We start from the raw sequence: 24,603 nt of genomic DNA on the forward strand, positions 1-24,603 counted from the left end.
TTGGACATACTTGGCAAAATAAAGATGATTCTGATTCTCATCTAATGTGTGGAAGGTAATTATTTGAAAAAGAGTTTGAGAGCCATTTACACCATGCTCGACAGTCGCCTCCGGAGTGGATTGTCAACATTGCGGCATGTGGCAAGTGCACAACAACACATAAGAGGGAATATTAGGGGACATTTCTCCTCCTCACCTGACACTCCTCTGTGTTTTTCAGTCCCAAGAGCACAGAAGTTTGGTAGCATATTTGTTTTATAAAAACTTTCTTCATGTGCTGGACAGATGTCTCGCCTGTCTGTTTTACGCCAGCGAGGAGAGCCAGAGAATGAACGAGAAGGCGAGATAGATAAAGGGAGGGGGAGCGAAGGGCAGGAAAAAAGGACGAGGAAGGGGCAGTTGGGGAGGAAAAGGGGGAAAGAAAGGTTACCTGAACCTCACGAGCGCTAACAAAGAAAAATCAATCACAATTCTGTTTCCAAAAGGAAGACGCACGTGCGCGGCCTGCGCCATTCCGATATATTGCACATTTTGAATTCACCGAAGCCCCCGCCCGATCTCAGCACCGATACCATTTGTCAAATATATTTGGACACGTATTCTCCCGCAGTGCTGAGATTTAAGTCAGGTATGCATATCCACAATATGTTGTAGACTGAGCCACATAATCCTGAAGTGCAAGATCAACCCCAAACATTCCTTGAGTAAGAGTCCAATGTCGCTTCAACAGCGGACTGAAATATACAATTAATTATGAAGTGCAGAACATTCGGACAAATAGCTATCACGGTTAAGTTGTAACTGAGGCAAACGAGTTGTAAAGGCCCAACGGCGAGCTAAGATACAAACACACCGCATGGACATAATCGAGGGGGAAGTGCCAAAAGGTCATGAAACTACATCAAATAAACCTAAAACCTAAAAAAAAAGTGGAGGGTGATGTGTTGTTGTATTGGTGAGGTGGGACGTGGATAATAAATATAGAAAGTTTATTGCCAGTTTCCTCTTCCCTCAGGCATCAGGGGGATGCACGGGACCGGGGGAGGGGGAGGGGGAGGATTTCCCTTGTAAAACAAAATGATGAGGCAAAGGTAGGACGGCCGCACTTTCCCCTCTAGTGATGTAAGGGCATGTAACGGTGGAGAGAGAGAGAGAGAGAGAGAGAGAATCCTAAATTGACTGCGCGGATTGAAGCAGGCGCTCGCAGAACGACAAACACCGCAAGCGAGAGGAGCGGACGCGTGGAGCGGGATGAGGCTTGATTGGACGCATGCTGGCGTCACCTCTCGTCGATGATCGTTGAGGTCTGCTCTGACACTTTGCATCACTTTGCGTTTGGGGCGGGGGGCGGGGGGGGTGGGGGGGTTTGTGAGACAAAGTTGTATTGCTCCCATCCACCTTACAGCGGCCACATCGTTTTGGACCTCGGACGCACTGCGCCGCAATGGTCAGGTAAAACAACACGACAAAAGCCCCAAATTCGTCAATTTGGAAACCACAAAATGAAATTCATCTTAATTCAAGTTGGAATTGATCCTTGTAGTCTACTGACACGTGGAAATAGGTAAGGAATCTTTCCGAAAACTAATGAAAGATTAAGAAAAGAATTGGTAACCATGAATGGGTGGGGGGCAAAGTGAAGTACCAAAATTTGAAGGAATATTTTGGATACATATTTGGAAGCGGCGAAGCTCTTCAGAAGACCAAAATATACCCTAACGTAAAGCTCGAGAGGGTTCAAGCACATTAGAATGATAGTTTTCCCAACAAGTGAAATCTCGGTATTTTGCGCCAACGAAGTCGTTCTAATCGCAAAGCGGTAGATTAGCGTCGCCTCTTAATTCCTATGCAAATATCCCATCGGACATGTTGCCAGTCAGCGTGCTCGCGATCGCCCTCGTCCTCGCCATCGGCGCGCGGCCGCCGAGCGGCTCCAAGCGCGCATTGGCCCGGCGCGCAGACGGCGAACTGTCCCGCCTCGCCGGTGAACCGTGCGCGGTCTCCGGCCACCGGAGCCCCCCGCAGCAGTCCCAACACCGCCATTCAGTGGCCGGTCCGAGGAGCGACCGGGGCGACCGTGGAGGACTCCGCGCCGCCTCGAGCGCGAGGGCTCCGAAGCCGGGAAAGGAGGGACCTTTCCACGCGCAGCCTTGGCCCTTGTCGCTAAAAGAAGACGGGCAAAGTGGGCCACCGCGCGGCTCCAGGCTTGAGCGCAGCGCCCGCGACGAGGGGAACTCCAGCGCAGCTCCGAGTGGGCACCGTGTGAGTCCGCAGATTCGACGGGACGAGGACGTCCTCGGAGATGCGGATTCTCCGTGGGGGGGACCCGTGCCAAAGGTGCCCCCTTCTTGGATGACCAGCCTGTATCTGAGCGGGCGCCGGGAGCGGCTGCGCCCGAAGCCGTCCGCGGGCCTGGAGCTGCCCAGGGACAAGTTCAGCCTGGAATTATGGGTGAATCCGGAGGGCGGGCAGAGCAGCCCTGCAGTCCTCGCAGGTGGGTCGCGCATCATCGATCATCGCGTCGCATCGCCTTGCCCGCTTACTTGCTCCGGTGGTCGCACGCCCAATGCATTTGGAATTGGAGCAAAACCAACTGTCATGTCCTTTCAACTCATCCTTTCTGCACTTTCCCTTATCTTATTGGTGTGTTGCGGTTTAAGGACCTGCGGCTAACAGATGGGCATTCAGACTCGCAAACGATGCACATTAGCGACAAGTAGCGACAAAAAAAAAAGAAATAGAAGACCGTAGACTATTAGCTTGGCAGACTCGTCTTCCTTTTTATTGTGCCGAATGCCTCGGGGGACACATTGCACGCGTATGCAAACACCTTTTGCTGCTCTGTCCCTGGCTTGGCGCAACTCGGTGCTGGCCTTGACTGCACAAATACGGATGAGCAATAGAAATACGGCAAAAAATACATCAGCTTTAATATTTACTATTGTCGTTGTCTGACCGGATAGGGGAGGAAAGGATCATTGCTTGACAACAAGCTCTGACAAATGGGCCTTTGCTGACTTTGAGTGGAAAAGGGGATACTTTCGTCCACTTCCAGGATTTTTTCAAACCCTACAGTAAACAAATATTCGGAGCTCAGACCAAAAATAATGTTCCTGTGGGAACCAATCACACATTGACCGCAGACATCCAATGAAAATATGCAAGGAAAACATGGCACGTGATGTGGTTTGCTGAAATGCTGTGAACAAATAAAAAAAAAAAAAAAAAAAAAGAAGAAAAAAAGAAGAAGAAAAGTTCTTGGAGAAGCAACAACCTGTTGCGGTCACAGCAGGTGGCTTCACGATGGTCGTGCGTGTAGATCTGAGCACAAATATTTGTGTTTTCCAAAGTTAGAGGCCAGAATTTACAGAACTACAAACTACTGGAAACAACACATTACACAACATCATGACCTCATGTTTTCCTTAAACTGTTGACTTCTATCACCCAAATCGTATTACTTACGCTCCAAAGCCCCTTTTTCATTTGTTTTTGTGTTAACAATTCCGAGGCGGACTGGCTGGTATGTTTCAGGTCATCGTCCTGCCGCGTAATCTCAGAGCGCTCGATCTTGAGGGCCCAAACGGAGAGCAGACGCACGGACCGGGACGGGGCTCGGTCAGACGCGTACTTGTGTCCCCTCTCGCTGATGATCGGTGAGGTCTGCTCTGGCACTTTGCGTCAGCTTGCAATTGGAATAGCCGGATAGCCGGACGTGCACCTGCGGGATTTTCTGGTCCACAGAAGTAATCCAGGTCCTGAAATACCTAAGCACCCCAAACCATCACAGTGCCAGCGGTCTGACTGTTGGCATGATGTTCTTTTTTTTTTTTTAATCAAATGCTATTATTTTTACGGCAGCACGGTGGCCGACTAGTTAGCGCATCGGCCTCAGAGTTCCGGAAATCTGGCCTCGCGTTTGTGGAGTCGGCATGTTCTCCGCGTACTCCGCTTTCCTCCCACATCCCCAAAACATGCATGGTAGCTTAATTGAAGACTCTAAATTGCCCATAGGTCTGAATGTGAGTGTGAATGGTTGTTTGTCTCTATGTGTGCCCTGCGATTGGCCGGCCGGCGACCAGTTCAGGGTGCACCCTGGCTTTCTGGGTTCTTTGGTGAGCTTCTTAATAAGTCATCATTGCACTCTTGGAGTCAATTTAGTTGGCTGAGCACTCCCGGGAAGGTTGACCATTCACCACGGTTTCCCGTTCTCTCCATTTATGGATCATGGCTGGAGACCGTGGCTCGCTGGAGTCCCAAAGCCTTGGAAATGGCTTTGTCACCTTTTCGCGACTGGTAGGCTTGAATCACTTTGTTTCTCATTTCTTCTTGATTTTTCTTTGTATAGTGGCATGACGTGCTTCTCCTTTAGAACTTGTTGCCTGCTTCACTCTGTCGGACAGCTTCTTTTTATGTGATTTTGCGATCAAACAAATGTGGTAGCAATCAGACATGGGTGTGGCCAGTAAAATTGAGCTCAGCTTTCCGAAATCTGTAGATAATCAGTTAACTCATGATTTAAAAAGGGGAGGCAATTATATTTTATATCGGGCCAGATAGGTTTGGATCCGGCCCCATCAATAAAATCGCTTAAGAAGTGCATTTTGTATTAATTAGGTTGTGTTTTCGAGATTCAAATTGGCTTGATGATCCGAAAGATTTAAGTGTGATAAATATGCAGTGATTTATTGAATGATGAATGCCACTGCCAGCTGGTTATTTGAAAGAGTAACACGTACAGCACACAAATTAAGGGTAATAAAAGCACTTTGGTGTAATGCCTTAGCTGTCCTGATAGCGAGGGAGACCTCAAACTGTTCCGTCTCCTCACATTTACTCTGATCAAAGATCCAACACCATTACTGAACTTTTTCTCCTTCATTGCCTCTCTTTTTGTGGCTCGAAGGAATCTGCTAATACATGATGAAAACACAGAAAAATACAGTTTCTATTGGATATCAGCTGTTATGTTCTACATGTTGATGTTTGTCACAGAGAACATCACAATACAGCTTACAGCGCAATGTGTATTGTTATTTTTCATTAGATGTGGGTACTTTATGAAAGATGCCGTTAATAATGTCTTTCAGTTTGGATTTGGTGTTCTGTTTGTCTGATCCTCTTTCATCAACTTTCGATGCGAAATGCCAGCAGATAAAAAAAACAAAAACCCAACAACTGTGCCCCCTGGTATTCTAGTTGCAGCGGCAGGGACAAAACACGAGATTCTGCCGAAGGATTTTGCATTTTTGAGTCACAGTATTGGGGATGGGGAGAGTGCTGTGGTGATTGCAGCTCGAGAAAGACGGTGGTGGTGATGCATCTCCATCACTGGATGAAACAAGGCCATCGATATGCAGAGAAATGTGGGTGTAGAAAGAGTTGCCTGCCAGCAGTCCTAAAGTCAAGCCAACGGTGAGGTGCTCCGTTGGGTTCGGTTTGGTGATAGCGTGCCCGTCACATCCACGTGACTTGCGTGTGCACGAGGGGCAGGTGCCAGGCTGTTGTGGCCGCGTATGCTTCTTCCGCACACTTCTGAGATCCGGGACCGTTGGTTGAATTTATAGAATGTAAAATGAGCATTAGGGCTTGTTTATTCCTTGTTATTGATAAGAATTCAGCCATCCATTCCGAGAACATTACACGACAAACCACTTTGTAAATATCCAAGTTGAATATATGCATATTAATCCCTTATTTAGCAATTCGTATGGAGTGATAATGGAGTATTTTAGGTTTGGATTTTTCGTCACGTAACAGAAATGACAACATACGACCTTCTAACCATCCGCTAAGGCTTAATTAAATTAATCAATCATTGAAGTGTTAAGAGTTAAGTATGTTCATGGATGATTTTCTTCCCAGTTATCACCTTTACACACACCCACAGACAGGGTTATGGAGAGAGAAGGGGTTCCCTGACCTTTTGTTGTCCCACAGTTTGACATCTGTGAAGCAGATGTCGTTCTGTGTGTCTGTCTGTTGCAAGAGCAGATGGAAACATCCAGGCAGGCCTTGCTTTTGACTGTCTGAAATGTCTCTGTTCCCTTGACGTTTCTGTCCTGTCTCTGTGGCTCTGTCTATTCTCTCTGGCCTTTCTGCCAAGGTACTCTACGTGGCTCAATAACCTAAAATACGCACTTGGAAAATGTGTAATTTTATTGCATTTCTTTCAGGCCCACAGCACTTAGAGCAACGCGGCCCAATGTGACCGCACAGTCGGGCAGCGTGTGGAATTCCGCAGCGGGTTTTTATGAGTGGCCGACCGTCAACCGCTAGTTTTTCCTGCGATTCGGAATTTGAATTGCAGGTGAACAGCGTCACAGTGTCGCAGACGTAAACAACAATGAAAACGCCACGCCATACGAATCTCGTGAGCTTGCAAAACATACTGTTTGACATTTCCAGGTACGAAGCAAGAGCCAAAAGGCTGCTGCCAAATCCTTACGACTACACTAGCCAGTATATATTATGTTTTGCCATTATATTTGACCATATTTATAATTCCATGTTTCCCTGTGGCTAAAAAGTGAAGCGTATAGAGCCTCTGTAACCGAAATCCATGCGTGCAGTCAATGAATGCCAATGGCCTCTCAAACATCCAAACTTTCTCCCTTATTTCTCTCCATTTTCCTCTCTTTACACTATTATAATATAGCTTCGTCGGCCAGAGCAATTGGCTTCTTCCTTGACAATTGCACAATGTTGTTTGTGGTAAAAAACAAATACAGTGGTATATGTACCTTGTTGAAAGTTTGCTTCTTGACAACAATGGCAGGGGTTGTAGTTGATCTGTTGCAGCAAGTTGGTTATGCGCTCGAGGGTCAATCACCTGCCGTGCTGTGGAAAGCCGCCGGCTGTATTTTTTTTCGAGATTGTCAGTACAGTCGCATTCCGCCGCGTCGCTCATTGTGCGGCGGACCAAAGGAAAAGACATTTGGAAAATTGCTTTCACCTGATCTTGCAATATATTGTTCTACTCTTTTCTGCGACAGAAACGTGTTCCACAATATGGTGCTTTTTTGCCTCCGTGTCGTAGGCGTGTACGACAACTGTTCCCATTCACTGAGTGAGAAGGGCTGGTCAGTCGGCATTCGCACAATGGACTCTGCAGGCACCAAGGACGCACGGTTCTACTTCACGCTTCGCACAGACCGAGCCTTGAAATCGACCACTATCCTTAACCACCAGCGGTACAGAGCCAATACCTGGACTCACCTGATTGTGACTTACAATAGCCACAACATGACCCTGTATGTTGATGGTGCCAAGGTGTGTGGTTTTAAGACGTTTTACATGCATTTTATTGCAACATTTTCATTTTTGCCTGTACCATCGCTTTTCTGTAATTATGTAAGAAAAAAGGAATAACCTGTCCAAGGGTCAGACCATTGCCATAATAAAACCGTTATTAACATTCGTAACGCACTTCAAAAAAGTAACTCTTCCTTTGACAACAAGTGATGGTGCGTTCAGTGACGCTGTCGTCTTTAAATAACACGTAAATTCGTCTCTCTTAAACACTGCCCTTTGTTGAGGTTGTTCCCTCTTTAAGATTAAGTAGCGCCAAAAAGAAACAAAAAGGCCAAAAAAAACAAAGAAAAACCATTCAAAATCACATAACGGATGGCATGACTACGTTTCAAAATGAATTATTATTCAAATATTGGTCACATACAGTGGTTCCATTCAAATATTTTACAGATGAAAAAAATATGTAATTTGGTGAACGAGTAAGTACCACGGCACACACCTTCACTTAGGTATATATTTTTGTCAAATCACAACATTTATTTTGGAATTGATGAATTCAAAATTCAATTGTTTCTTTCCTGTCTCGTCGGCTCCAATTTCCCTCTCAGGTGGGAGAAAGCAATCTCCAGTCGGGAAATCTCTACAGCCCCTTCATGAAGACCTGTAGAACTTTCATCCTGGGCAGTAACCAAAAAGCGCAGGGACAGGGCTTTCGAGGCCATATAGGAGGTGTCATCTTGTGGGACCACGCCCTCTCTCATGAGGACCTGCAGATGCGAGCGCTACAGAAGACGGAGCCCCTTCTGGCTATGTGGGCTGACTTTAAAAATGTAGCTAACTTGGATTTTGTCTCTTTAATCAACTCAACTCTCAGGCCATGTCAACACGTACACGGAAGGCTTCAACGTACAACATGTGCACGTTGCACAAATCTGGCAACAAAATCGAGAGCATTTCGGCCTATCGGAAGCCCGATAAAGCAGCATCAATTGCGACTTCTGACAGCTCTGTTGCTTGATGTAGCTTGTTTAGCAGCAGTGCTTGTCTTTGTGAGTTTTCCAAATATCTGCGTACGTGTCGACGTTGCCTGCGTCTCATTTGATGACCGCGCTATACTCGCTCGTCTGCTGCACTTGCAATATCAATTCAAATGTTTACTTCCTGTTTTAAGGTGGAACAGATATGGACTCCTTACAAAATGGGATTTCATCCAGCTGTCATCTCCACTCCTGTCCCTGATTTAGAACTGGTCTCCTCCTTCTTGCCAACACCCTGTGGTCTTACACCCTGTGACAACACTGACGTAATTTCTGGCTACAACAATTACTGGCCGCTCCGTGCACCCAAACGAGTCCGCTACAGGATTGTCAACCTTTCCAATGACGATAGCGGAAACCCCACTGTGTCTCAAGCCCAGATTCTCCACCAACACCAGGCTCTGAGTGATGCCTTTCGCCCTTACAATATCACCCTAGAGTTGACCGTATACACGGTCAGAAACACGAGCCTCCGGCAGCGTTTTATTCTTAGCAACTGTCGAATTGGGAAAATTGGGAATCGCCATTGTGATCCCGAGTGTGACCACCCAAAGACAGGCCATGATGGAGGGGACTGCCTCAGGCTTGGGCCCTGCTACACCTGGAAGAGACAGGATGGAGTTTGTAACATGGAATGTAACAGCATACACTACGACTATGATGATGGAGACTGCTGTGACCCAGAAGTGACAGATGTTCTCAAGACGTGTTTTGATCCCGAGTCACCTGACAGGTGAGTTTAAAATCTCATATATATAGTTTATTGTTTGTCATGTAAATAAAGACTTCAATTCAGAAAATAAGGCAACTTGGCAGTCGCTCGCACGGTTTGTTTGGTATGTGTGTGTTTTATGCCTGATGCCCTTCCTGATGCAACGCACTCATTTTTTTTTTAAGTGCACTGGCCAGGAATCAAACCTGCGCTGTCTGTATGAAAGGCAGCCAAATGTGCAGTGCAATGTATGCAGTGCAGTACATACAGTATTTATGAATTCAGTATAAAGCACATATTGGAAAGAAAGCTAAGCGGCGCTGACTAAGCGATCAGGTGGAGCACTGTCTCTCCCAAGTAGTCGATTTGCCACTACTTCACAAGGAAGAAGTCTACAGATGAATCAGGAATAAGAATGTGTCCAGCGTAAATGCTGGTGCCGGTGCCGCCTGAGGGATCGTAGGTGTTTGATGAGCATTCCTCAACTTTCTCAGTCGTTTTTGCCACGTCCCAGCTTTTTTGGAATGTGTTGCAGACAAAAAATTCCAAGTTAATGATTTTTTGGGCGGCTCGGTGGGCAACTGGTTAGAGAATCGGCCTCACAGTTCTGAGGACCGGGGTTCAATCCCCGGCCCCGCCTGTGGGGAGTTTGCATGTTCTCCCCGTGCCTGCGTGGCTTTTCTCCGAGTACTCCGGTTTCCTCCCACATCCCAAAAACATGCATGCTTGGTTAATTGAAGACTCTAAATTGCCCGTAGGTGTGAATGTGAGTGCGGATGGTTGTTTGTTTGTATGTGCCCTGCGATTGGCTGGCAACCAGTTCAGGGTGTACCCCGCCTCCTGCCCGATAATAGCTGGGATAGGCTCCAGCACGCCCGCAACCCGCGTGAGGAGAAGCGGCTCAGAAAATGGATGGATGGAGGATTATTTGCGAAAAACAATCAAGTTTATCAGTTTGAACATGAAATATCTTGTCTTTCTAGCGTATTCAATTAAATATAGGTTGAACATGATTTGCAAATCATTGTCTTTTTTATATTTATTTTTAACACCACATCCCAACTTCATTGGAATTGGGGTTGTAGAAGAGTTGTTAGAGAGTCAATATTTCTGTTTAGAAAATCCTTCCCTTCCACCAAAAACATGAACAGTTCAATACGCTGGAGACTATAAAAAAATCAGTCATGAAAACTTTCCCCAATGGACTATCAGTACTGAATGTCTTTAGAAAGACTAAGCTCCTCACTTGTCTAACCTTCGTGCAAACATATTTGGTGCAGTTCCTGCTCAGGTGTAATTGTGAATAGTTGTCTCTAATGACCAATGAAGGCCACCTTTCGCCCGCAGTCAGCTGGAATAGACGACCCTGAACAGCAAAGCGGCAGATGGATAGATGTACATATCTGTACATTAGCTAGTGTGTCACGACCAGTCAGGATCTTTGTTATTGGGTACGATGGGATACCATCAAGGCATACCTGACATCCATAAACTGTCACAATCGCAGGCTGTGCTCTCGCAACATTGGTTGTCCATAACATGCTGAAGTGGTTTGAAAACATTGGAATTTTTCTCAGACTTTTGCTTATTTTTATGGCCTTATGGCCTTTATGGACCCTTCAAATATTTAGGCTCCACCAACCCCATATATCATGGGTGTCAAACTCAAGGCCCAGGGGCCAAATCTTACCCACCGCAATCATTTTATGCGGTCCACTAAAGCAAATACAGCGTCTACTTCTCGTTTCTTGATGAATTGATTGGTCCTTTTCATTTTTGTAGATAATCTGTACGGAAATTGCATTTTTTTTCTTCACTTCTACTAGTTTTACAAGCATCACTTCTTTAAACATAATTTGGACAGTAGTTGAATAGTAAAATATTTTCTTGCCACTACTTTCCATGACTGTTGATGTCAAATGAATTTGTTGTTAGCACAGTAAAATAGTAATAACAACAATTAAATACAGGTGAATTTGTTTATTTAATGATATGATGAGGTGATGATACATTTGCAATAAGTGGTTTTCACAGTCATCAGGGAAACCATAACTACGAGATAGCATCCTACAAAAATGAATATGACACTCCTGCTAATATGGAAAATAAATATCCATCCATCCATTTTCTGAGCCGCTTCTCCTCTATAGGGTCGCGGGCGTGCTGGAGCCTATCCCAGCTGTCATCGGGCAAGGGGCGGGGTACACCCTGAACTGGTTGCCAGCCAATCGCAGGACACATAGAAACAAACAACCATTCACACTCACAGTCATGCCTACGGGCAATTTAGAGTCTCCAATTAATGCATGTTTTTGGGATGTGGGAGGAAACCGGAGTGCCCGGAGAAAACCAACGCAGGCACGGGGAGAACATGCAAACTCCACACAGGCGGGGACGGGGATTGAACCCCGCACCTCAGAACTGTGAGGCTGACGCTCTAACCAGTCGGCCACCGTGCCGCCAGGAAAATAAATAAATAAATACATAAATACATAAATAAATTACAACACTGGGCCCATTCGACCAAGTCTAACTGGTTTTAATATCCATCGGTCCATTTTCCGTACTGCTTATCCTCACTAGGGTCACGGGCGTGCTTGGAGCTAATCCCAGCTATCTTTGGGCGAGAGTTACGGAACACCCTGAACTGGCCGCCAGCCAACATAGAAACAAACAACCATTTCCGTGAATCGTACAGATCCGATGAGTTTTTCCTGGGGGGGTCGCCGTCACGGTCACTAAGGTCATAGGCGGTTTCGTACTCCTCGAACACTGGTAGGAAGATCGATTCCAAAAATCTATCATCCCCACACAGATGCCATTGTGAATATTACTCCGCGGCGGACTAATATGCGCGCGCATTGAGGCTTCATCCTGTGCGCTGGGGACCTGCTTACTAAGTCACAGGAGTTGACGAGACCAGAAAAAACACTTCCGCCGCATCTGCTGTTAAGAAGTAACGGTGCTTTTACTCCATTACAATGATCGAAATGTCGCTCGCTACTTTTATTGATCAATTATTGCTTATTTGTCATTATTTCGTGCGCGAGACTACGACTTCGACCTCCGAATTGGGCGCTGTTTGCGCCAATCCAATTTCACCACTAATGACAAAAAAGTCACATGTCCTCACGCGACGTCTTCTATTGGGCACGGGGAGAACATGCAAACTCCACACAGGGGAGGGGATTTGAGCCCAGGTCCTCAGAACTGTGAGGCAGACGCACTAACCGGTTCCCCACCGTGCCACCTGGTTTTAATACATTCAGTAAATCCTCTTTGAGTGTGAATCATTCCCTTTCTCAGCCGTGACTGACTGGAGATCAGTCCAGGGTACCTCACCTTTCGCTGAACGTGAGCTGGAAAAGGCTCAAGCCCCCCCAGCGCCCCTTGATCTAGAACAATATAGGTGGTATAGAAAATAGAGGATGGATGTTCAGGGAGTCTCTTTGATTGATCTCAGAATTGTCAGTTGATACATTTTGCATTTCTCTGCTTCTCTTCTCATTTGTGTGATTGATTCCAATGGGAGAATAATTTTTTCCTTGACCTATTCCACTTCTACAGGGCATATATGAGTGTTAAAGAACTTAAAGAGGAGCTTCACCTGAGTGGCAAAGATACCCTTAATGTTTTCTTTGCCAGCAATTCTGTACGAGAAGCGCTGGCAGGAGCTGCGACCTGGCCATGGGCAAAGGAAGCGCTTACTCATCAAGGTAATTCATAACGAAGAAAAGAACTAACTAACTATACCATACAAACATAGAAATACTTCCAAAGCCATTCATTCCCTGGTGGCTGAAATGATCTCACCTCGCTGGTTGATTTAAGAAGAAACATTTTGATTTACAGAAAAGAGTTTGGGAAGGTATACATTCTTTGATAAGGTTGAAATGGTGATATTGTAAAATGTGTATGGTTCTTGCTCTTATTTATCCCTTCAGTTTCTGCATTTGGCATCTTCTATATCCTTTGTTATTGTCCAAATGAGATGGAGAGAACAAGATGGCAGAGATTTCCTGGCATATTGCCACTTTCCTCTCCCAATCATTAGACCACTTTCCACTGGAAAAGGCAAAGTAACCCAACAACAAAACATAGAAAACGTCAGTGTGGGCTTGGTACAGTTGCAACAGATTCCCACTATACAGCTGTTCTGAATTTATTTATTACCTTTCCTCTTTTCTTTTTTTGTGCCACAACGTTGCATCAACATAAAAAACTTTGTAGACTCTTTGCCATGGAACAATGAATTGCCCGCCCCCTTGAAAGGTAATAAATATATGACAAACTTTCGTAAGTGAAGTGGGAATGAATTGTTCATGATCCACCGCCATCCATTTTACAGAATTATCGAATTTCTCTGACACAGATTGACAATGAAGGATGGAAAATAGATAGTCTGCGATTGTTGAGTGGCTGAATTACGACTGCTGTGTAGAAACAGTGAGCACAATGACTGTCTTGAACATTTTATTCCACAACTGTCACGCATGATTTAATTGAAATGACGAATTCACATCTATTCTTTGAGGCAGAAGCAGACATCTGCTGGACCAAATTATTTAGAAGAACTCAACTTCTCCTCCAGGGTTTCCTTGGAGCTGCACAGCTTGATTTAATGGACTAATGTATGGATTAGCAAGAACTTCCTAATTACAATGTTGGCATGACATTTTCATACAAAAGGCTGAGCTGACACTACATATTTTTCAGTCGTCAGATCAGACATGGGCAAGTCATTTAAATGAGTTTTTTTTTTTCTTTTTAAACTTTAGGCAATGGGCCTGAATATGGACATAACTTGACACACACATACAGTAAATCTATAGTATATATTACATATTGCTGTTTATTTTTAACCTACACTATATTGGGGCAATGAAGTCAATTATTTCATTTTTTTTGCTGTAGACATTTGGGTTTAACATCAAACATGAATAAGAGACAAGAGAGAAACATTTTCACCTTCAATTCCAGATGTTTCCATCTGGACCAAATAGACAATTCAGAAGATAGCATCTTTTGTTTGAATTCAACCCTTTTTCACGTGAGCAAATGTGTTTTGTCGACAACGCGTGTCCTACTACGGTGGTCATTCAAACAGTAAGTAGCGCTAAACGTGTACTCTCATTTCAGATTTGGGTTTTACCTTTATATTGGTTAGTGAAACGTTAAAACCAGAGGGCTGTTAATTAGTAAAAAAAAAACAAAAAAAACAAGCAATTGTGAAGCTGAGAGAAGATGGAAACTCAATCAGAGCCATGGCAGAAGGATTGGCCATAGCCATGAGTACCAACATTGGGGATGTCCTGAAGAAGAAAGAAACCGCTAATGTATGAAGAAGGTAGTAGGGGTCCAATGGGTGGAAAACAAAGGAAAACAGCAGGGGCTGACTCGAGCTGTAAAGTAAGACCCCAAAGCAAATCTTCGTGACGGCAATTATAATCCCCAAAGGGCAGTCGTGAAGGTATCACAATCAGCTGTTTCCAGAAGACTTCATGAATGAAAGTACTGAAGCTGCTCCAGCAGATCCAAACCTCTCATTAGCAAGAAAAATACAAAGGACTTCCTGCAATGTGCTGAAAAGTCAGTGACAAGACCATGCTGGAATGTTGGTCTCTTATTTTGTAGTCAGACAATATTTTGATGTCAAACCCAAATGTATTCAGTCTACAGCAAAAATGAAATCATTTTGTTCCAATACTGTGGGGGGTAAAGTCGTAAATCTGAAACATATTGTATTGAATTATGATGACCTAATAGCTATTATTATGAGTTCCTCTTCATTACTAATGTGATGACATGTGATGGAGCGTCTCAGACCTTTGCCAATTGAAGCCAATTCTTCAGTTTAGTCCGAATGAAAGAGATATGCTGTTTATCCCCGTGATAGAGATAAGGGGACTTTAGAATATAGTCAAACAGACACTGATTTGTCTACCGTCAGTGTATTACTAGCTCGTAAAACTGTAATACTGAAAGATTACTGAGAATATTTAGCTCTGTTGCTCAGGTGGAATGGTGCTAAACCCATCCTACTTCGGCACAAGCGGACACCACAATACGATGATCCATGAAATGGGCCACATATTTGGACTGTACCATGTCTTCAAGGGGGTGAGCGAACGAGACTCCTGCGATGACCCGTGTCAGGTAAAACTGCTGTCCGCTTTTAATGAGACGTGATGTACAGTACATTAAATAGTTCTGTGTTTTCTTTTGATATAGTTACTTCATATGGAAACTTTGCTCAATAAAAAATGAAATGAAAGAAAGTGGCTCGTCATCTGTGCAACGTAGACGTACCCAGACATTTACTTGTGTTTGTTGGTTCTGTCCTGTGTGTATGCAGGAAACCACCCCATCCATGGAAACAGGAGATCTGTGTGCCGACACCGCACCAACGCCCAAATCCAAAGCCTGCCGTGATCCTGGAGCTGTTAATGATACATGTGGCGTCACCATGTATCAGGACACCCCTTATAACAATTACATGAGTTACACAGGTGAGTGAATTTGTAAAAATAAAAGGGATAAACAAAAATGAACCTGATCTCACTTACCACCATACCGGCTATAGGATGAAGTTGATGAATCCACAATTATCCCTTGATCAATTGTCCTAATTGTTTTCCCTTTCATAGATGACAACTGCACCAATCATTTTACTCCCAACCAAGTAGCCAGGATGCACTGTTATCTTGACTTGGTCTATCAGAACTGGTTGATGGAACGTTTACCTGGTGCCATCCCTGTGCCAGCAATGGTGACTGACCAGAGTCCAGATTCTGTCTCTATTTATTGGCTAGCGCCATTAACGGGGCCACTCTATCAAAGGTACCAATAACTGTCTCCTGTACAATTTTTGTTTGTTTTGTTTGTGTTAAAATGTCCATTTAACCTAATCCATGATTCAACCTGCAATTTGTTATGGCAACTTGAACTCAAACATATTATTGATGCGGGTATATCATCACACTGACATTATGGGCTGACAAAGTGCTAAGATAATAAACCAGTCAATGGTGACAAATGGCTAATGAATATGTTTTTTTTTTTTTTATTCCAAAATGGCATGGCAACATTTCCATAAATCATCATTTAATTTGAATTACTCCACCAAACTATTATTATCATACAAACCCCAATTCCAATGAAGTTGGAATGTTGTATAAAATGTAAATAAAACAGAATGCAAAATAAGGTTAGTACCTTTACAAGCAATAAGAAGTTAACTAATGTAATATTAAAAATGGTAAAACAACAACACTCACATACTACAGTATATTATGCCAACTATATACTGTAAATGCTACAATACCATACTACTATATACAGGTGAAAGACAAAGTATGTGAACCCTTTAGAATTACCTGGATTTCTGCATAAACTTGTCATGAAATGTGATCTGATCTTCATCTAAGTCATAACAAGAGACAAACACAGTTTGCTTAAATTAATACAATGTAAACAATGATATGTTTTCATAATTTTATTGGACACACGAAGATTGGAGATGTCATTTAAAGCTGCCGTGCCCTATAAAAACACACGTGCCAGTTTGAAGTTTTCAGTTCTCAAAAAGCATTTTTTTGACGTGATCCGTCCCTTGCACAAAAAAGCTCTGCCAACAATCAAGAATTGTTAACTTGCAGGAATGAAGCTGAAAAGATTCACAAACAAATTTATAAAATCCTTGTTGTTTATTAGTGCATGGTGAGAAAGAACGTTTTAAATAGAGAAAGTTCCTGACTTTTGCTGCTATCCCTAGGAGTGGCTGTCCTGTATAGATGATTGCATGAGCACAGTGCAAAATGCTCATTGAGGTGAAGAAAAATCCTAGTGCATCGGCTTAAGACTTTACAGAAATCTCTGATACATGCTAACAACATGCTAGCAACTCTGTAAAAATATCAACAAGAATGGATGTCATTGGAGAACAACATGGAGGAACCCCCTGCTGTCCAAAAAAAACATTGTTTCGTGTTTGAAGTTTCCAAAAGACCACCTTTATCTTTTAAAGCACGACTGGCAAACTACTGTATTGTGTGGAGTGATTAAGTGTGGAAGGAACACACTTTTTTTTTTTTTCTTTAACTCAGGGCCTGGACGCATTGCTAACATTGACAGATAAATGAATGTCCAAGTCTATGAAGACATTTTGCAGGGGAATTCAAGACTATCTGTCTGCCAGTTGAAGTTCAACAGAAGATGGGCGGTGCGACAAGACGACCCAATGGACACCTGAAAGGCCTCAACAGAAGAAAATGTGCCCTCTGGAATCGCTCAGTCAGTCCTAACATCAGCCCGACTGAGATGCTGTGGCATGACCTCAAGAGAGTGATTAACACCAAACATTTCAAGAGAATTGCTGAACTGAAACAGTTTTCGAAAAAGGAACGGTCCAAAATTCCTCTTGAACATTGTGCAGGTCTGATCTGCAATGACAGGAAATGCTTGGTTAAGGTTACTGCCGCCAAAAGAGGGTCAACCAGTTATTAAAGCCAAGATTTTTTTTGACATTTACATGTTGTGTTCAGTAAAAACATGAAAACATACTGTATGATTGCTTGTGTGGTATTAGTTTAAAAAAACAACAACTGTGTATATCTATTGTTGTGACTGATCAGATCAGGTTTCTATCCGATTAGTGCAGAAATCCAGGCAGTTCCGAAGGATTCACATACTTTTGTAGCTGTATGTGAGTGTATGTTATTTAAAAAAAATTTAAAATCAATAAAAGCGGCTACCTTTAGTAACAAGTGAAAACCCAAAAAGCAGCGAGCCAGTTAGTGCATCACACTAGCGGTGACAGCTAGCAGCTATCCCACTACCGGGATGATACCATCTCTGCACCCTCCCCCTCTCACTCTCTACTCCTTGTTGTTACTCAACTCTTGGCTCGCTGAGGTCTTGCAAGGTTTGTTTGCGAATTAAACCTCAAATGACATCATGCGTGCCAACAATTTGACCTCAAAGCTTGGCCAAACCTTTCTTGAAATCTATGCCAAGTTCCAATTTTCTGTTTGAATTCTGTGATACCACTGTATGGATCAACATAGCAAGCATTGCTGTTGTATTAAAAGTGGCAAAGCAACACAAGCCTTCATATGTTTTTCTCTTCTTCTAGCTCCTCCTCCCACTTGTCTGCTGTCAACTGTGGGGAATGTGAGAAAGATGGTGTTTTCCACCAGTATGCCTATGAGGCGGCCTCATCTCGCATCTGTGACACGTCTGGCTACTGGGCACCTGACGAGGCGATTGGTCAGTCAAACCATTGATATATTGCTTTATTTTATTTACAGTACTGTGCTTTGCTTTTATTATGCATCTTTTTCATAACATGCAACCGGTGAAGTAGGACAGATACATTTAGCATGATTACGCAAGATACAGATACACAAATATATACACACACACACACACACATCCATCCATCCTTTTTCTCTACCGCTTCTCCTCACGCGGTTCACGGGCGTGCTGGAGCCCATCCCAGCTATCTTCAGGCAGGGGGGGGGGGGGGGGGGGGGGGGGGGGGTACACCCTGAACTGGTTGCCAGCCAATCGCAGGGCACATAGAAACAAACAAACATTCGCACTCACATTCACACCTACGGGCAATTTAGTCTTCAAACAACCAACCATGCATGTTTTTGGGACAGGGTAGGAAACCGCAGTACCCAGAGAAAACCATGCAGGCACGGGGAGAACATGCAAACTGCACACAGGCGGGGCCGGGATTTGAACCCCGGTCCTCAGAACTGTGAGGCAGATGTGCTGTAAGGTCTTATATAGACAGGTGTGTGGATTTCCTAATCAAGTCCAATGAAGGTGTAGAACCATCTCAAGGATGAGCAGAAGAAATGGACAGCAAGTTAAATATATGAGTGTCACAACAAAGGGTCTGACTACTCTGTGATATTTCAGTTTTTCTTTTTTAATAAATCAGCAAAAATTTCAATAATTACTTTTGTTTCTTTCAATATGGGGTGCTGTGTGGACATTAATGAGGAAAAAAATGAACTTAAATGATTTTAACAAATGGCTGCAAAATAACAAAGAGTGAAAAATTTAAGGGGGTCCGAATACTTTTCGTACCCACTGTATGTATAATGCATTTTTACAATGCATGATTTTGCTTCTACCCATATGATCAAAACATGAAGCATTAGCTGTATTTTGTTAGTTTTTTCAAAGGATTATTCTGAAGTTAAGCACTTAATTTGAACACATAATACTTTGTTTTTATTTACTTGCTCTTATTTTGAAATTAACAGCCCTACTTTTATTTGGTAAACGGGAAAGCACACAGTTGTGCTCATATGTTTGATTACCAAGGCAGAATTTGTAAGATGGGCACAATTCTTTAAAGAAAACATGAAGAATCAGGCGAAACACATTTAATTTTATTTTAATGGGCTTCAAATTAAACTCTCAAGCATTTCAGAAAAGCATTATCATTAAGCAAAACACAACCATAAATAAATTAATGATGGTTGTTGTTCAGTCATCAGTCTTATTTAAAAAAACGACTGCACAAATTCTGCCTGGGTATGTAAACTTATGAGCACAAGTGTACATATATGCAGTCATACGTACCCCTGTCATATTAGAATGAAAGTGTACACCTTTTTATAACCTCTAGGTGGCGGTGGCATATTGGAATGAAACTGTACAGCTTTTTCATAACCTCTAGATGGCGGCATACATTTATAAAATGTGAAAGTTTTTTTCATTTCCCCCTATACCTATGTATGTATAATGCACACTTTTGACTTTTGACATTTTTGGGGGAAACCAAATGCCCATTATACATGAGAAATGATGGTAATAGTCCTATTCTGTGTTGTGTTTTCAAACTCCAGGCCCACCTGATGTTGAGCAGCCATGTGAGCCTAGTCTCCAAGCGTGGAGTCCTGACCTCAACCTTTATGATACTAATGTGACATCACCTTGTCCTGAGACGGAGGGCTGTACCCTCACACTGAAATTTCTCCACCCCATTGTCCCACACACTCTTACCCTCTGGATAACATACATTTCAACTAGTAAGTCTCATGTTCAAATTTTTATAGTACAGTGGCACACTATATAAATAATAGTCTTTGGACACACAAAAGATTTTTAAAATTCTACGCGTTGAAACCCTTGGGAAGTTTGGAGAAGGCTTTCTTTTTCGAGAATAACTACCCCAGTGCAAGTCCATAAAGGCATGCTTCGATGACTTTTGTATGGGAGAATAGTAGGGTATTTTTTTAACTACCCTTTTCTCTAAATGTATTATCATAACATTTAAAAATGATAGTCAAAATACATCTGCTATTAAGTCCAGAAAAATCTGAACCTTGCCGGCATTTGAATGATTTTGCCTTCATCACGTATCACCACGATGCATATGTTGTGGTATGCGTGATATGGCTAGAAAAAGGGCTCATTCATTGTACACTTCAACCACATCCAATCTGGTGTCTGTAAAAATGAAATCATAAAGCACTGTTATTTTCCAAATGCTTTAGGACCTACATGTGTATCCATTATGTATGGGGTTCAAAGAGTCAAAACATTATTTTAGGTTTCATTATTCGTTTTTAAAAGAAACAAATGTGTATTTATCGACTTCATTCATTTGCCTCTTCTCAGATAATCCTGCCATTGCTGACATAGAGCTGATAATAGACACAGGTAAAACCTTGAACCTTGGACCACAGCACGTCTTCTGTGACATGCCCTTCACCCTGCGCCTCGATACCAACAATGTTGCCATCAGTGCCATAAAGCTCTGCACCTTTGATGAGAAGATGGAGATTGATGCTGCAATGTTGTCTTCTGGCCCCGGTAGTCCTCTCTGCTCTGACTGTCGCCCTTTGCTGTATCGGATTCACCGGCGGCCACCTTTCACCACCAAATTGCCATCACCTCAGACCCAGCAGACGTTCACGGACAGGTGACTATTAAGTGATTATTGATGCATGATGCAATATTTCGAAGCTGACCAAAACAAGGTCAAGATGGAGTTCAGCAAAATTAAAGCTATCATTTAGCACTGACCTCTGTCAAGGCCAATTGCACACTGTTTTATTCAATGTCAATGAATCATTCTCCTTGTAAGAAAATTATGGATGTCAGGAGCATTTTTTTTTAATTGAAGGAATAGCTCTGCTGAGAATATTATGCTTTTGTGCTGGAATTTTTTATCGAGTCTACCGAAAATCAACATATGCAATCATTGTAAATGTGACGCATTTTCCGTTAATAGACTAACAAAAAAAAGTTCCGTCAAACAAAGTCAAAAGGAGGTGGAACAAAAACTATTGGTACAAAAACCACCACCACCACCCAGTGTTCATTCATTCATTCCTTTTCTCATAACGCTTATCCTCACACGGGTCGCGGGGGTGCTGGAGCCTATCCCAGATATCTTCGGGCGAGAGGCGGGGTACAATCGCAGGGCACATAGAAACAAACAACCATTCGCACTCACATTCATACCGCTGGACAATTTCGAGTTTCCAATGAACCTACCATGCATGTTTTTGGGATGTGGGAGAAAACCGGAGTGCCCGGAGAAAACCCACGCAGGCGGGGCCGGGGATTGAACCCCGGTCCTCAGAACTGTGAGGCAGATTTGCTAACCCGTCTATCACGTGCCGCCCACCCAGTTTTATTTGTGGAAATACAATAGCATTGCAGCAATTACTAAAAATGCTGTGATGTTGTAATCTATTATTGACGGTTGCCCTGTTAAAACAGTTTGATGAGGAGTGATAATAGTTGTAATATCGGCTGATAGTCCTTGCTAGTTTTTAGGCAGATTTCATGTCGCACAATCATTTGTGAGCAAAAAGCCAAAGGAAGAAAGACCCTCTGGGCTCTTCAAAGGAAAATTGAGGGTTGAACCACTGTGAAAAAAATTAAACCAAAACATCATTATAAATATCATAAAGATTAATTCCACAGGGTAAGCCATGAGGTTAGGTTGCCTTTTGTAGATGGGTACAACAGGGTGTAGCACTTGATTCTGTATCAGATATGAAAAGTTCGAGACACGACGAATGAGAATGCTGAAATGCCAAGGCTTAAATACAGCAATGAATCTTTAAACAAGTTTGTGATCCATAAAAGACATCATAAACAGATGCCGCCCAATAAGCAAGCTAATGGTACTTTGGTCTTTGCCTTATAAAGAGCAACCAATCAAAGGAAATCAAGCACGAGGTTAAAAAGGTTAAAAGGTTTTTCCATCCATCCATTCGCTGAACCACTTATTCCCATTTGGGTCGCGGGCGTACTGGCGCCTATCCCAGCTGATTTTGGGTAATAGGCTGGGTACACCCTGAACTGGTCGATTTGGGGTGAGAGTTCTGAGGATGATACAGCAGAGGTAAAGCAACGGAAGTGCCAACATATTTTGAAAAGTAACCTATTGTGGAATCAGAGGCCATGAACACCAGCGACTGCTTGGATTTGCTCGAGCAATTTACTACTACTAAGTCCTCGTCCTTAAAAAAATATTTTTATTTTCCTTGTGACGCATGCATATTCTAGAAATTTGCCCTCTTCAGTTTGTGGCATGCACTGAAGCCGTGAGTGACTTAGGACCCGGAGAGAAGCTCCCGGTATTGGTGTCTTGCTCAGGGACACAATAGGTGCAGAGGGGGATGTTGGTGTTGGAACGTCCATTGCTGCATGCTGTCTCGCTCTCTTTGTCCACATTCAACGAAGCTGACATTTTTTATGCCCTAAAATGTGCTTAAGCTAGCCGGGAGTCAAACCTAGAATCTTCGGATCCGTTGTCAGTCACTTTACTCATTGCGCCGCTAGCACGCAAAGATGAGGTACTGGTGCAAATAAGTGACTTTCCTATATTTACTCTTACTAGGTTTAGAAAAAACCTTCAGTTGTACTTTGGATTTTGGTATAATTTCAGGTTAAAAGTTTAAATCAAAGTGTTGGATAAGATTCTTGCGTAACATTCCATGCTCAACTCTCACCCTCACGTTTCGGATGGTAATTATTTGGAATTTCAATTCTATGTCCCCTGTCAAGGACGTTATGTATTATGTATCTTCATTGTGTTTATAAAGGGTTACAAGAGGTAGATTGTAATAAATTTGAAAATGTATTTGCACAGGTACTTTGAGTTTAGTTGTGTCACAGTGGTGCTTGCGAAATGTTTGTATCGTTTTGGATTTCATCACGGTTAAATCCATGGTTTTGAACGGTTTCCCCTCATTCCATTTTATTACCTTTCTCTTAGGTCAATAAATCTACGTCTACACAGGCAGTAAAAATCCAGGCTGTTGAGTGTATGCCAAAGCAACAGATGGAGCTATTACGCCAGAATGTAGGGCCGTTTTAGTCATAGGAGGCATTTGTAGGCATTAATACATACAACAAAAGAGAGCAAGGGGAATCATACTGTATGTGTGGACTGCTAGCCAAGTCCTGTATCGATGAATATCGGTCCATTTTCTATTCTGCTTATCCTGTTCAGGGTTGCGGGGAGCTGGAGTCTGACTGTCTGACTGTGAGGCAGACTTACTAACCACGTCTCACCGGGCTGTCAGACTTCAACATCACACTTGAATATATATATATATATATATATATATATATATATATATATATATATATATGGTGGTTATATATAAATATATATATATATATATATATATATATTTATATATAACCACCATAGTTTGTCTTCAATAAGCCCATGCCATGCTATTTTGGGGTGCAATTAGGCAATTGGGGGTGGCACGGTGGCCGACTGGTTAGCACATTAGGGTCGCGGGCACGCCGGACCCTATCCTAGCCCAGCTATCTTCAGGCGAGAGTCGGGGTACACCCTGAACTGGTCGCCAGCCAATCGCAGGGCACATAGAAACAGCCAACCATTTGCACTCACATCCACACCTGCGGGCAATTTAGAGTCTTCAATTAACCTACAATGCAAGGTTTTGGAATGTGGGAGGAAACCAGAGTGCCCAGAGAAAAGCCACGCAGGCACGGGGAGAACATGCAAACTCCACACAGGCGGGGCCGGGGATTGAACCCCAGTCCTCAGAACTGTGAGACAGATGTGCTAAACCAGTCGTCCACCGTTGTTGAATGCACCCTGAAAGCAGCGGAGGGAGCATATTAACAGTGAAAAGTTTAATATCCCACCTTTTTTTCTTCTTCTTCTTTTTCTTACTTCTTGGTTTGGTGACGTCCATGGAAATTGCAAGTTGACATTTTGAGGGCAATGCACTGCAATGTTTTCTGGAAGAGTTTCATTCCATTCATTGCAACGCATTCTATTCATTCCAGCACATATAAAGTAAACCTAACATGAATATCAATGCTTTATAGAAATGTACATGTGTGTAAAGCTGTAAAGTGTAATTTCCTGAAGCCACACATCTAAGTAAAGGAAGTAAATGTTCTTCTTTCCAGGACTGTAAAAACGGGAGAAAGCTATGAGTACATGATCCAGGTGGAGATTGGTGGTCTTCTCAGCAATATCTCCCCATCCCTTTTTTACACTCACGGGCAGCCCTACTGCGGAGACGGTGTCATTCGTGGGTAGGCACACTTTAATGACTACTATGCAAA

At 43.1% G+C, this 24,603-nt stretch overlaps 1 protein-coding gene across 4 annotated transcripts in view; it reads left to right on the forward strand.

The window, feature by feature from the left end:
* The first annotated feature begins 1,347 nt into the window (after positions 1 to 1,347).
* Positions 1,348 to 24,603, forward strand: part of pappa2 (pappalysin 2) — a 64,831-nt gene continuing 41,575 nt past the window's right edge. Inside the window, exons 1-12 of one of the 4 annotated variants that reach the window (XM_061797830.1) lie at positions 1,348 to 2,494; positions 7,040 to 7,272; positions 7,863 to 8,084; positions 8,426 to 9,024; positions 12,571 to 12,719; positions 15,020 to 15,159; positions 15,359 to 15,512; positions 15,651 to 15,843; positions 18,137 to 18,270; positions 19,872 to 20,054; positions 20,647 to 20,950; positions 24,445 to 24,573. In XM_061797830.1, the coding sequence (XP_061653814.1) occupies positions 1,867 to 2,494; positions 7,040 to 7,272; positions 7,863 to 8,084; positions 8,426 to 9,024; positions 12,571 to 12,719; positions 15,020 to 15,159; positions 15,359 to 15,512; positions 15,651 to 15,843; positions 18,137 to 18,270; positions 19,872 to 20,054; positions 20,647 to 20,950; positions 24,445 to 24,573 (3,068 nt within the window). In that variant the 5' untranslated portion in view covers positions 1,348 to 1,866. Of the gene's footprint in view, positions 2,495 to 2,531; positions 4,297 to 6,178; positions 6,409 to 6,995; positions 7,273 to 7,862; positions 8,085 to 8,425; positions 9,025 to 12,570; positions 12,720 to 15,019; positions 15,160 to 15,358; positions 15,513 to 15,650; positions 15,844 to 18,136; positions 18,271 to 19,871; positions 20,055 to 20,646; positions 20,951 to 24,444; positions 24,574 to 24,603 lie in introns of those variants that run through there. The other 3 variants (XM_061797827.1, XM_061797829.1, XM_061797828.1) reach the window with 3 other exon arrangements.

The sequence above is a fragment of the Phyllopteryx taeniolatus genome, chromosome 14 (assembly GCF_024500385.1).
Source record: "Phyllopteryx taeniolatus isolate TA_2022b chromosome 14, UOR_Ptae_1.2, whole genome shotgun sequence".
Lineage (NCBI taxonomy): Eukaryota > Metazoa > Chordata > Actinopteri > Syngnathiformes > Syngnathidae > Phyllopteryx > Phyllopteryx taeniolatus.